Genomic DNA, 14,309 nt, shown 5'->3' with positions numbered 1-14,309 from the left:
TACAACCTCAGGGCTTCACGTCAAGACATAGATATCGAAAGAAATCGTTAAAACGCGTTAAAAGACCAAGTACAAGTCAAAATTATGTCTTTTGTTATCACGGGAGAAGCTAGTGAGAAACTATGATCACAGAAAACTCAGACTGCAAACTCTTTTTGCGTTTTGTCTCTTTTGCCGTCACTTACATTTTTTTAAGTTTCTGCAATTTTTATAGCAGTTTTTTGTTTGTTTGATTTGAAATTCACCTACATTCAACAACTAGCATAAAGTAAAGTCTTATGTAATCCCACGTTGATTCAATCTTGTACTAAAATTATATCTCTAGGTGGCAAAACGCAGTAAGTGTCGCCATCTGCACGACACAAAAGGAATTTTTTACTGCTTGACCTTCCCCTCTTTCAATCACCTCCACCTTTCCCGCGCTACGAGAGGAAAACAAACAAGCGCACAAAAGAGAACCTGCGGCGAGTTTGAAAAGGCGCCGGGCGGTAGTGAGCTGTTCGCGGGAACACGTACGAAGACGTCTCGACCGGCGGCGATACGCTGTGTTGGTTGGCGTACAGAAAACGTCGGCGGCCTCACATGTGTTGCTCCGACGACGATGCTCTTCGCTGGGTCGTACTCGTGCGGCTCTTCTACGGCAACGGCTTCGGAAGCACTTGGGAGTACGCCTTCACCATCCATTCGATGAACGTCCGCCGAATCGGTACGTCGGGCCGGCCGTTATTTTATTATCCGCGAATTTACTAGTCAAATGACGTCGCGGCGTACGGCACGACCGGACGCTGTTCAGAAGCTTACATCATCGTATAGCTGCGTCGATCGTACCCGGCATCGCCAGACACGGCGGGTGATCGTGAAATCAGCGGAGTTTTGAAGGTTGTGAAAACAAAGCCCGGGAGTATAAACAAAAAGAAATCAGCGCGCGTGTGTGTGCGGTAGCGACGGATTTTGTTTATTGAACTCTCGCGGCTTATTGCTGTATACTGAGTTCTAATTTCGGGGGGTTTTACGCACCGATTCGAGGTTTCACCTGGGCTGTGAGGCGCGCCACTAAGACTCCGGATTAATTTCGACCACGTGGGGATGGATATTTAACGTGCGCCGAAATCTCGAACCACGGGCATTTTTGCTTTTCGCCTTCATCTGGAATGCGTCCTGGAATCGGGCACGTCGCGTCCGTGACCTTTTAATGGACAGGTAATAGATGTTAAAGGGAAGGGGGGGGGGGGGGGATGTTTGCTATCTGTCTGCAGCAGACAGATAGAAAAAGAAGTATCTTCTGCTCCCAAACAGTACTGATCCACCTGTTACGGCGCTCTCAACGCAAGTGCGTTGATAAAAGCCTTTTGAGACGCTACGGGGTATCACGATAAAGTGCGAGAAAAGGACGGAGATACGCTACAAGTGTCGTTGCGTAACGACCCGCGAATTGGAGCTGTAGCGATAGGCAGGCACAAGAGGCAGCAAAGTGACAGCTTAGTGCGATCGCCGCACCTTCGCGATTGTTCAGAGGTGCATTCAAGGGTGAACGCCGGGGGCGGCCGTGAAGTGTCGGCACGTAGTCCCCGCAGACCTAGCTGTCAGTCAGCGTCCGCGAGTCCTAGATGCACTGCTGCTGCGTTGAGCGAAACCTGCGTGGAACAACATCCTCGGCGGCGACGAAGCGTGCACGAAAGGCCGACGGCGTGACCGCAGTCGCCCGACCGCTTGACGCTGTCGGCCGCACGCGTAATGAGTTCCTGGAATGGACAAAACATGAATCGAGCTGCGTTACATAAAGGAATCTAGAGCAAAAGAAAAGAGCGCTTAGAGTGCATGCAGTCTGTTGGCAGATTTGTTGGCGTTTTTCTTCGTGGGGCTGCAGTTTTTTTTTTAAACAGTGCAAAGGCAGAGGAGGTCATTGTACCGTACATAAATATATTTGAAGAAAATCACTTCGCAAAACAAAGCACAATTTATTTCGACGTTCCGGCGGAGTCATTTTCCTTTAATAATATTACCATTTGCCAGACACTTCATAATATCTCTCTCTCTCTCTCTCTCATATATATATCCACTTTCTTATTTTCCAAATTCTTTATATTGAGCTACTACATCCTCCCCTTTGCTTTCCAAGGTTTTCTTGACTGCCAACACACATATATATATATATATATATATATATATATATATATATATATATATATATATATATATATATATATGAGACATAAATAAGAATTGGCAGTCAGGTCAGAGAAACAGATGAAGAATTTTTTGAGTCAGAAAGAAAGTGGTGAAAGAATGCCCGCCGGGTGGGATCCGAACCCACGACCTCCAGAATACCGGTCTGGTGCGATGACCACAACGCTACCGGTGGGGCTGTTTCCCCACCACTTTCTCGGGTATTTACAATAAGGTATATTTGTTTCCTGCACTTGGGGGTGGTAGCCAGCGTCACTCGGATTCACCGAGCCCCGCATTTCCCATTTCTAATATATATATATATATATATATATATATATATATATATATATATATATATATATATATATATATATATATAGTAAGAAGTATAGTATACTAAAGCATGCATACATGTACATATGATAATTGAAAAGTCGGGCACGAGTAAGAACCAATAACATAAGGTTATTGTTTTTCACGTAACCTATGTTTCTTCAGATGAACTTTCGTTCATCAGCGTAGAGTACAGACTGCAATATACTTTATTACACTCTGATGAAATCAAGTTCACTTTCCGAAAGTTATGTAATAAACTTCGTTGTTCCTCCCTTGTGTCCGATTTTTCACTCATCCTATTTGTACGCGCTCCTTGTGAGTTGTCTTATATATATATATATATATATATATATATATATATATATATATATATATATATATTATAATCACGACGAAAAACATAACATTTATTACGACGTTTCGGCTGGAGGCTAGCCTTTTTCACTTGGGAAAGGCTGGACTCCAGCCGAAATGGCCGCCGGGTGGGCGGGATCCGCCCGGCGGGCATTTTTTCTCCACTGTCTTTCTGTCTTTCAAAATTCTTTATCTGTTTCAATGACCTACCACAGGCTCCCCTTTGCTTTTCGAGGTTTTCTTGACTGACAACCCTTATTTCTGTATTAATTCAACGTGTATATATATATATAGTCTAGCCCGCTTATAACGAACACAACGGGAAACCGAAATCACTTCGTTATATCCGCTTTTCGCTATATCTGGACAGAAAATCTATCTATACCAATGGTAACGGGAAACGAAGATTTGTTCGTTATAGCCGCTATATCGTTAAAACTGGGTTCGTTATAAGTGGGCTACACTGTATATATATATATATATATATATATATATATATATATATATATATATATATATATATATATATATATATATATATATATATATATATATATGTACTATCTTTAAGTTCGCATCAGCCTCCCCATCGAGATTGATATCAACTTGGGCAGCTCACCTCAGCCCCACTGCATTAGTCAGTTGTTTTCGCTGCTTTCTTTAGTCAATATGTAACTTTGGTGGGACATATATAATGCAATTTCATGACCCGTGCGTGAAGTCGTGAAGCGGACTCAGTTACATCTCAGCTTTTATCGGTATCCCGCTTAATGAATCACAACGGAAATATGGAGATTGGGCGTTCCGGAGGTTCAGACTTGCGAAATGAAAGAGACGGCTGTAGTACTACATTACGTCTTCGAAAAGGTACGCCTTTCGGGGATCATTTGCGTATAGTCTCAGGACCGTCTAATAAAATTACTGGCAAATGTAATTTTTCTCGTGCGTATGTCGCTGTGTTATCGCACATATCTTGGCGCGTGTCCATCGTGGCCGATACGATGACGCATGCTCTGTAGTGGCACAGATTTCTAGCAAACTGCCATTTCGCAGTTTCTGCTGATCGTAAGAGGCCTCTCGGTTTTTGAGGTGGTTATCCGAACCGTTCGACAAAAAGTTTTCGCTGCTATGATAGCCGCACAGCCGTATCTCCCCTTGAAGTACGCCCGTCTGCGAATTTATTGTAGGTAAACGTTAATGCGGATGAAGTTTTGCGTTCCTTTATATTTCTTTTTAAGTGAACCATCAGGCCGGGTTCGGGCTGTTGCCGCAACTGTCGTAAAAACTTTAGACGTCATTTCACGTCTCAGCCAACGGAACTGCGGGACACGCCGTTTTTTTACGTCCATAGCTCACGATATGGCTGTTACGTCGGTAGTCTGAACATAGCCTCAGCCGATATTTACGCACACTGTCAGCCTTAATTATGACGTTCCTATTCGATGCTCCATAAAGGTAAAATTGACCACATCTTTCCGCGGGGGGAAACCATGGGGTGATGCGACGCATCTGGGCGGTGCTTGTTACGGTTGCGCCGACCATCGCGGTAGCAGACCAGTTAGTCTCCATTCAAATCATCGGTGGTCATCGGATGTCATCGGAGCGGCGGCGGTGGAGCGACTGAGCGGAGCGGCGCAGTTATCGCGTTTATATGTACCGCGCGTTAACGGTGAGGGGAATGAGAGAGAGTAGCGCATGCGCATGTGTTAACCGAGCGCTAACGCGCGCTGACGCACAGCTGGCATGGCGAGGGGAGCGAGCGCTAACACAAGATGGCGCTGCGGTGAGAGCGGCGTTACCGCGCAGCTGGCATGGCGAGGAGAATGGGGGAGAGGCGTGCGGACTACGGATGGATGGAGGGACAAGGCGAGTCAAAGAGATGCGTCGCATCTAATATAGAAATTAGTAAGTGAGTAAAACTTTTATTGGAGCCGAGTAAAAATGAGGAGAAATGTGGTTAATCCTCCTTTCGTAGGAATGGGTAAAAAGTGAAAGGTGCCTTCACAGGAGCAGTTGAATGCTGAAGGAACCTCCTTCATGTGCGAAGGATTCGCGAGCCTGACCCCGCCGAACGAAGTGACGCCGACACGCAAGAAACAAAACCAGTTTATTTCGGGACAACAAAACCAAAAATGACATGCACAGAAAACGCAGCTTGAAACACGTAACGGTCATGGGAACAATGCGACAGCGGAGGGTGCCTCAATTCACGCGCGTCCCCCGTACACGAAGGTGCTGGCATCGAGGCTCCAACTGTCGGCGCTCATTAGCGTCATGATGCGCTACTTCGCTTCGCCTCTCCTAGACAGCAGCACCATGTGAATGAGTCATAGGGAAGGACATCAGGCGCGTTCGTACAGCTGTTCACGTCTCTGTTCATAGCGCAGTCGGCGGAACGCCGCGTACTTCTCGTTGTAGCGAGAATGTTCAAGGCCTCGAATCCAGGCGCCGCCGCGTCAATTGCACTTTTTCTGGAGACGTCACTGCCGTGACGGATATTACGTCAATAAGATCTTGGTGTACCCTGGCATAAAACACTTTCGTGTTAAAAGATTGAGGGGCCTAACGCAAGTTTTTTGCTTCACTTTTTTAAGTACAGGCAATAGGTACTAACCAAGCAGCGTGTTTTGTCAAGCTTGAAAATGTAGTTTAGGTGTGTTAAATACGTGGATTGAAATATAATCACGACAACACATGCCTTTTGCAGAGAAAGAGATCAGCAGCCCTGTACTTAAAAGAGAAGAAAAAGTTCGACCTATACCGGTGCGAAAGTGTGTTTATAGCAGCACTTATCAGCCAAACTTCTTTTGGGGCGAAAGCGCGAGATGCCTCATTGTGCACAAATCCTGTGTAGTCTTTGTTGGGTGCAGAAAATGGCCGCTGATGTAAAGAGTAAAAAATTGGCGCAGCTTGCTTTAGTGGTGCAAGGCGAGCAACAGCAGAGCTGGGGTCGACCTAGCTTCTCCCCTCACTTACAGCGGATCCCAGGAGAGAGGGAGCTGCCGGACCCCAGCAGTGCAAAGCCGTTTTGGACGGCACTGTAAAGCAACTACCATTAAAGTATGCACAGTGTTTTATTCAGTAGCAGTTGTCGTCATCTCTTTCGTCGTCTTCTTCCGAAGGCACAGTCGCGTAGGCCAGATCCTCTTGTAGCGCGTCCTCGCCTCGGTAAACCTCCACTTCTTCGTCAGCTGGCCCGGTGGCCGTCTCCACGTGTGTATGGTGAAGGGATGGTTTGTCAGATTCCTCGTCATCGTTTTCGGCGCGGCGTACACGTGGCGCGCCGGTCGCTACACGATGACGAAGGCGGGAGCTCCGCATGTGGCGTAAGCCGACGCGCAAGCCTGGACGACGCCGGACGGATTTGTGTCGGGCTAAACAGTTCTGCTGTTAAAAATGAAACCCAGTTCCACCCAGTGTGAAATCTGCTGGAGCAGCGGAGCATTGGTTCTCTTGTGTCGGCTCGAACGTCAACGGGCGCTCGCCCAAGAACTGCAGCGCCGTTGCCACGCAAATTCTACTGTACGCGCAAAGGGTATGGCAGCTTAACGTCAGCGGCGGGAGGCTCCTGGAGGGAGTGAGAGAAACCATACTGTGAGACCACTGCGCTCTCTATCGGTGGGTCTGGGAACCTGTTCCTACCCCTGCGTGACGCACGACGTTCAGCAGACTTACGAAAAAGCTCGGCCTACAACAGCTTCGCTGTTAAAAACACAGTCGAGTTCGTAGTGGAATTAAACCCGGTTCTTCAGAGTGGGAGCCGAGTGCGTTACCGCTACGCTATCCCCCCACGTATACCAGCGGCGGAACAAGGGTTAGTGCGTGCTGCTTTCGCCTTCAGAGCACGCAAGCGGACCTAACTGTTGCCCGAGAAATTTTTATTTCAAGGCACGATGTATGCAATACCGGTAAAGGTGCAGACGAGGTCGTTCTCAAGAAGCGACGCCTGTCTTCTCCGTTCTTCTGAACGCTCACATATGCGCCTTGATTTCACTAAACATAAACACTAGACAAAAACATTTACCTGAACTCTAAAGACGGCACAGTGCACCGCACCGATCATACTTTTTAGCCGACGAACCAATGTTTTCTTGTAAACGTGTTAAGTTTTAAGCTGAGATAAAATTTGTGCAGCCCTTGTCATATCACGCGCAGTCATCTGCATTGTCTTTTCGTTTCACTTTGTTTTACTCACAGGTTTTAGTATTTACGCTTGTATCATGTATTAAATAACTCGTTCTTTGTCGCACTTTGGCCTTGTTGGCCTTGCGTCATTAAACATCAACCATCATCATCATCATCATTGCAGTGTATTTGAACCACTTGTCCTGCAATACGCCTTGGTGTACGATGTATGCCCGACTGGCCGAAAACTGTCCGTGCGTGTCCATTCACCACGGTGCATCGCCATCGCCAATATGACCTTCCCTCCTAAACTGGCAGTCCCTTCATTAGGTAGCGGAATTAGGGGTGTCATCATGGTGCCCAGTTTACGGACAGGGGGACGCGGATGTCATTCCACCATTTCAAGATGCCGGAATGGAATGGGAATGGTCTTAGGCGCCTTTGCCCGAAATTGCATGGGAATGGAATAGTGATTTTCAGACGACGGTGTTGCCGTTGTTGGCGCCTTCCGGCTCCTTTAGTTGTCTAAGGTTGCATTTTAGAAACTTGTTCATACTCCAAATTCTGAAGTGTTTTTCCGGGTGTCTCTTAGCCCCATGTGCACAATTTCTCCATCCATGTTAGCACTTTGTACTGTACAAAAAGTGTCTAATTGCTTACAGTGGCTGCCACGCATGCAGTTAAGTGGGCGCGAAAAGGAACATGGGTTTTGGAAGACGTGCTGAAGCTAGAGAGAGAGAGAGAGAGAAATCGACTTTATTGGATCGAAAATCCTACGGAGGCTGCAGGCGGACCGCGCAGGATCGCCCACAGCCCGACTATTCTAGGCCTGTCGTCAAGGCGCGGTGTCCCCCCGACCTCCACTCGGGCCGGCCGGACCGCGGGCGGTCCCCAGGGCTCGCATCCCTCGGTCCCGCGCGGCATCAGCCCGCCCTCGGGATTGCCGGGCGAGAGCCGCCTCGACCCGCTGGACTACCTGCAACTGCACTTCATAGTCTCTTGACTGCATAGCCCACACCACGTCCGTCGGTAAGCCCCCCGGGTGTGACCCGGGTGGACACAGGTCCGTAGTGCAGTCCCAGAGAATGTGGGTAAGAGTCGCTGTTGCACTTCCACACACACTGCACTGCTCACTGTCAAACACCTCCGGGCACACGTAGCGCGCCAGCGCCGGCGTGAGCACAGAGTTGGTTTGCAGCTGCCTAAACCGCACTGACTGCTCTCGCGTGAGTCTTGGATGAGGCGGTGGCATGGTCTGGCGACCGGCACGGTACCAGTCCAACATCTCGGCGTATCCCAGCAGCGGGTCCGCCTCCTCTTCGTCCTCGCTCACCTCACTGGGGCCCGACATTTCGCTACACCGAACACTCGCACTCGCTGCACGCACCACACCGCCACTCACACGCCCCCCGGTCCGGCCTTCGTGCGGTTCCTCGGAGGCGGTGGCGGTAAAGGCCACCACCGGGGAAATCTACAGCGCGTGCAGTGTGCGAGTGCGATCTTCGCAGCAAGCTGAGGAAGCGGCAATAGCGCTCGCCCTTACGGACCAGAGGTGTTCCACGGTGTTGAGCGACTCCCGCTCTGCCATCAGGAGCTACGCCCGCAACCGTGTGTGCAAAAGTGCTGTGAAAATCTGTGAAGTGCAGTGCAGTGACTCCAATGCAGCGGGCACTGTGCCGGCCACCTACCTTCGGTGGTTCCCGGCGCACACCCCCGCGACCAGCGGCCCGCACCCCAACTGAAGCTAGAGAACAGGAAAAATATGTTCGATGTTAGTGGTTTTGGGAGCACCAGTTCTTTCATAATGGTTGTTTTATTCGTCTGGCTGCCTTCGGCATTTTCGTACAACGATGTCGGAGCATTGATCCCGCATCTGAAGTACGTAGTGCACGAAACTGATTAGTTGCATCATATTCACTGAATTCTATTTTAACCCATTTTCTGCGTGCCCACATTGTGCAACAGCCCATTTTTATTATCCCGCTTCGGTAACTAAAAAAAAGCGTGAACTCACGGGACCTACCCTAATTGGCCTGTGAAGAAATATTTTGATACCTTGTGAGCAAATTTAGCTCCGCGTGGGGTTTCAAAACGATTTACTCTAGCTTTCCAGGTTGCATTAGCGATTGCTGATGCAACACGGAGCTCTGAGTCGCTGCGATGAAGTCCCTCCATGCCGTGGACCGCCGGCTGCCCACGACGAAATGCCTCGCATACATAAACAGGTTTTTGTCGCTTCGGTGTGAATCGTCACGTCTGGCCGGTGGCGCCGTTAGGTCAGCTCTTCGTGCTTTGGCAGACTTTTTGGGGCATGGCTTTCTCTAAGAGTCCATGGCGCCCACGGCGTACGGGCGTCTCAGTGGCAGGCGCCGTGTGCCCAGGTCCGCGCATGAAACATGAAACAATGAGTCTGCTTGGCGTTCTCCTCACACCCTCCATACCCGGCGCGCAATGCAGACCGTTGTGACTTGTGACCGAACTATAGACCGTCTGTCTGTATGTTGAAGCGGTGCCCAGGGGTCATGAGATAGAGTAAAATCGAAGCGAAGGCAGCAAAGAGAAAATTTGGGGTGAGGACGAAGCGAGCTTCGTTTGTGTTACTGAGCTTTCTACCTCCACGCACTACAACGGTAATGGGCAGCTGGGATGTATGAACACATTAGATATTATATATACGACAATGCAGAAGGCACAGTTGCCAAAGGGTGTTTGTTTCTAATAGTTCCGGCTCCAGCAGCGCGCCCTTGTTTGCAAGTGCTTTGGCAGCTCTGAGTAGTGCGCGACACCGTGTTTTGCTTGGATTCGAATGTGCGGACCTCTCCTCCAGTTGACACAAACTTGTTTGCGGTTTGGCTGCTGTGTTCCTGTGCACATGGCCCTTGCGCCTGATTACTGAAGCCTTATTCTACGTCTTGAAAGCTGGGGCATCGCCACTGTTCAGGTAGGAAGGCGTCATTTCAAAATTTTCATAATGTCCTGATGCATGTAGGTTGCTCGTTCGTGGAAACAAACTGCCTGAGCACACTTTATTTTTCCAGGGCTCCTGTCACGATGTGGTTCTGTCATTTTAAACTTAATGGCGCGTAAAGGGTCTTAAGAACAGCTCACCTAAGTGATTTAGGCTTAACAAATATATAGCAGCCTTATGCTTAATGTCAGCAAACTCGATTATGCATTTGGTCAATTTGTTGCGTTTGGTGAAAGAAATGCAGAGCGCTTAAGTCGGGTTTGAAAACGCCCACTAAAGGCTCCGGGAATACATTTACACACGCGGTAAAGTAATGGGGTTATAATTAATGCCCTGTATTGAACGAATTGGGCTGAGGTAGTAATGCCAGGACAATAAACAAGCGAAACTGAGGTCAATATGGAAGCAATGGCAACTTTCCTACGGTGAATGTAAAACTGTTAGTGGTGTTCCGTGACGCTGCCCTGCCGTCTCTCGCGTTGGTACAGACATTAGTGCTCAATGCTCTAAATTCATTTGGAATCATTCAATTTAACATTTCAAGTGCGTGTACGGTAGATGTGAGCGAGGTACGCCCGACAGGCCTGTGGGTTAGCTAGCCTATATATGGCATACTAATGGTGCTGGCCTGACGGTAGGTGAAGCAGATAGCAAGATAGCACGCGACAGGCTGTGCAAACAAACGGAAAAATCGAACATGAACGTAATAACTGCTTGATCTCGCGACGCGCAAGAAAAAAAAACACGAGGAGAATCTGACATACAAAAGCTATAATAAGTTCCGGTCTCTACTTATTATGCAAAAAGGACCAGTGCGAGACTGCCCCCTTTTGCATTAGTAGGGCAGCTGTTCTGCACGAGATGTCACCAAGCTGCTACCACCCCCCTACTTCAGTGACAAGTGACACGCAGTTTTCAACGCGTATGATTACGTCAGATTCATGTTTAGTTCCTCGGAAACTCCATACATCACCCAGAGGTAGTTTTTACGTTGAGGAATTAAGGGAATGGAATTGAACTGCCCATCCATTTCTGGAGTGGGAGTGGGCTGAGTTTTGTCATTCCGAAGAATTGGAAGGAATGGAATTGCGACAACTTCTAATTCCTCGGAATAGAATTCGAATGGAATGGAATGGGGAGACCCATTCGGCAACAGCTGGTCACGATAAGTACGCACGTCACCGCATACTTTGCTGCTGTTGCCGTGTTTCTCCCTCCAACTTTCTTTCTTCTCTGTTTCATCATATTTATTCGTTTATTTTTGTTTGATCATTTGTGCGTTTCTTTATGCTTTTTTATGAACCAATCTGTCCTTTTTATTCTTCTCGTCGCACTCCTGATAGTCGATCCTCATTTGACTAAAAAAATGCACATGGGCGGCTGCTATTTTGGAGATGTCATCTGTCTTTGTTTCTCATCGTCTTGCTTTATATTTTAGCAGTAGCTGGAATGAAATGCAGAGGGATCTCAAGCAGCAAATATTTACACAGAGGACGTACGAGACAGGCGCAAGCGATACTTACAGCGGAAATTTTATTTTCAAAACAATATATATATATATATATATATATAGCGAATCAGAATAGGAAATGAGGGGCTCGTTGAAAATAACACAGAAATAAGGGTTGGCAGTCGAGAAAACCTCGGAAAGCAAAGGGGAGGATGTGGTAGATCATTGAAACAGATTAAGAATTTGGAAAGAAAGAAAGAAAGTGAAGAAAAAATGCCCGCCAGGTGGGATCCGAACCCACGACCTCCAGAATACCGGTCTGGTGCGATCGCACCAGACCGGTATTCTGGAGGTCGTGGGTTCGGATCCCACCTGGCGGGCATTTTTTCTTCACTTTCTTTCTTTCTTTCCAAATTCTTAATCTGTTTCAATGATCTACCACATCCTCCCCTTTGCTTTCCGAGGTTTTCTCGACTGCCAACCCTTATTTCTGTGTTATATATATATATATATATATATATATATTTAGTCTGGAAACAAAAAAACTCTCAAAGAGCGCGAGAAAATAAGTTAAGTAAAGTAGAGACAGAGGCACACGAGAAAAACAAAAGTTGACTGACGTTTCAGGAAGATGACTTTCTTTCTTCAGACGGGAAGTCCTATATATATTATGCAACAGTGCACCGAATACACACACACACAGTAGCTCCGCAGTGTACAGACGCGCACCCATTCCTCATCGCCTAAGTCGTGCGTGCACTCAGGACGGCCAGCTCTTTCGCCGTCGAAGATAAAGAGTTCATGCTGACGAGATCTTCGCCCTCGCGATACGTTTCGGCTGCTTCCACAATCTCCCGGGTGCGCTGATCGGGGTCACGAAACACAACCGTCCGTTTGTCAAACAGAGGCGAACACTTGCAAGCATGGCAACATCCATGCATGGCAATGGCCACCCGATGGGCATGTTCACGAATGCGTTGATTAAGACACCGACCTGTTTGACAAATGCAGGCCATATGGCGCGACAATGGGAGCTTAAAACACGATTCCCTCAGTGCAGTCCACGTACGGTTTTTGGTGATTAACCCCGCACTTTTTCTTTTCCCTTGCAACCGGACAGGTATCATCGCGTAGCCTGGACAGTTTTTCTGGTGCAGACATGACGACTTTGACACCAACCCCTTCCGCTTGAAAGTCCACGCCTTGTTAAGAAATGGAGAGGGCAAAGAGGGCAAACACAAGCCACATGGCAAACACATAAACGACCACACACACCATACAGAGCTTATTCTGCCAAAGGCAAGCGAAAAATTGTTTTCATGATTTTACAAATTGCCGCGCTCCGCCATATTTTCGTAGAATAAGCCCGGGGGTCCACGCGTGCCGGCGTCATGCCGACTGCTAACAGTAACACGCCGTGCATTGACCTGGAGTGACACGACGCGACGCCGTCTACAGAGTGAGGCGTAGGCGGGGAAGGGGACGCCTCAAATGGGCTCCCCCCTTGGCTTTTGTAGGACACCCACCCCCCACCCCCAAAGTCGCGGAAGCTCCCTGGGCTCAAAATACAGTAAAGGGCCCCGCTTGCATTCTTGACCTTGCCGCTGAAGACGGCCAGTAGTTAATCCTTGTTACCGGTGACGCGCATGTAAACTCACTGCTGGTGGCGGCATGTGCTTTGTAGTTTTCCCCTCTTAGAGACACCGGATGTTTTTCGGCCTTTCGCCACCCATGAACTTGTCGCATTTCCTGTCATCCCCACCACTCGCGTTCATGCAGTATGTTCCTCCTCGCCACCCCCTCTTTCTATCGTTTTTTTTTGTTTGTTTGTTTTGGGGGGGGGGGGGGATCTTTTCGCTTGCCTTTGGCAGAATAAGCTCTGTATGGTGTGTGTGGTCATTTGTGTGTTTGTTTCCCATGTGGCTTGTGTTTCGGGGCGCCGCCCCACCCTGAGTCCGTACGATTTTTTCCCAAAGCTTTCATTCCTGAGGAATTAAGACCTGCCTCAGGTCGAAACGTTGCAAATAAAGTCTCCGAAGAGCGTACTTTTACTTTGTGCGTATTCCTGCAGCAACTAAGGACTCTACTTCCCGACTATATATATATATATATATATATATATATATATATATATATATATATATATATATATATACTGTATTTACTCGCATAATGATCGCACCCCTTTTGTTCGTCGTCAAAATATGACTTTTTTTATTCCCCGCGCAATGATAGCACCCTGAACTTGCTGCAGCCATGTGTCGTTGTGTGCCATGTCTAGACGACGATGGTCCTGCTTACGTTAGTTTCCTCCTCTTCCAAAGCGGACATGGCTACGTTATTGCCGTGGACTTGATGATATTAGCGACATCGGCAAGCGTGCATGGGTTCATTATTGGTGCGGAAGAAACTCTCACTAAATGCACTTAATGTACTCACAAAACACAAAAAGACGCGCTCGGCTTGCTGCGTCGGCAGCAGCGTCTTGATGTCCCACACTGACAGCAGCAGCCACTTATTGGTCGACCTGCTCTCACCTCACAGCAAACTCGTTCCGGCGCGTTCCGTAATTCCGGTGCGTTCCGTAATGAAAACACTCCATTGTGCATCACTCGGTGGTCAGTGGAGTGTTAATTATGTTTTTATTTGTTATGTTTATTATGTTCATGAGACTTGTCGTAAACATTCTGACCTGCAATTTGCATAACTTTATCCCGAAAAATTTACCTCGCGTAATGATCGCACCCATAACTTTGCATCATTTTTTGCGAAAAAAAGTGCTATCATTACACGAATATATATATATATATATATATATATATATATATATATATATATATATATATATATATATATATATATATATATATATATATATATAGTCAAAATGGGTATAGCTTCTAACAA

The 14,309-nt window shown here is 47.6% G+C and overlaps 1 protein-coding gene across 1 annotated transcript in view; it reads left to right on the top strand.

Annotated features, from left to right (window-relative positions):
- Nucleotides 1-460: 460 nt before the first annotated feature.
- The window catches only part of LOC144162747 (uncharacterized), a 93,383-nt gene continuing 79,534 nt past the window's right edge, over nucleotides 461-14,309 (top strand). Inside the window, exon 1 of the mRNA XM_077693389.1 lies at nucleotides 461-706. Within this exon, the coding sequence (XP_077549515.1) occupies nucleotides 583-706 (124 nt within the window). The 5' untranslated portion in view covers nucleotides 461-582. The remainder of the gene's footprint in view (nucleotides 707-14,309) is intronic.

This window comes from Haemaphysalis longicornis, unplaced genomic scaffold (genome assembly GCF_048455015.1).
Source record: "Haemaphysalis longicornis isolate Haplotype H1 unplaced genomic scaffold, Haemaphysalis longicornis Haplotype H1 scaffold_12, whole genome shotgun sequence".
Lineage (NCBI taxonomy): Eukaryota > Metazoa > Arthropoda > Arachnida > Ixodida > Ixodidae > Haemaphysalis > Haemaphysalis longicornis.
Note: the sequence above shows the minus strand (reverse complement) of the source record. Positions and strands in the feature narration are given on the sequence as shown.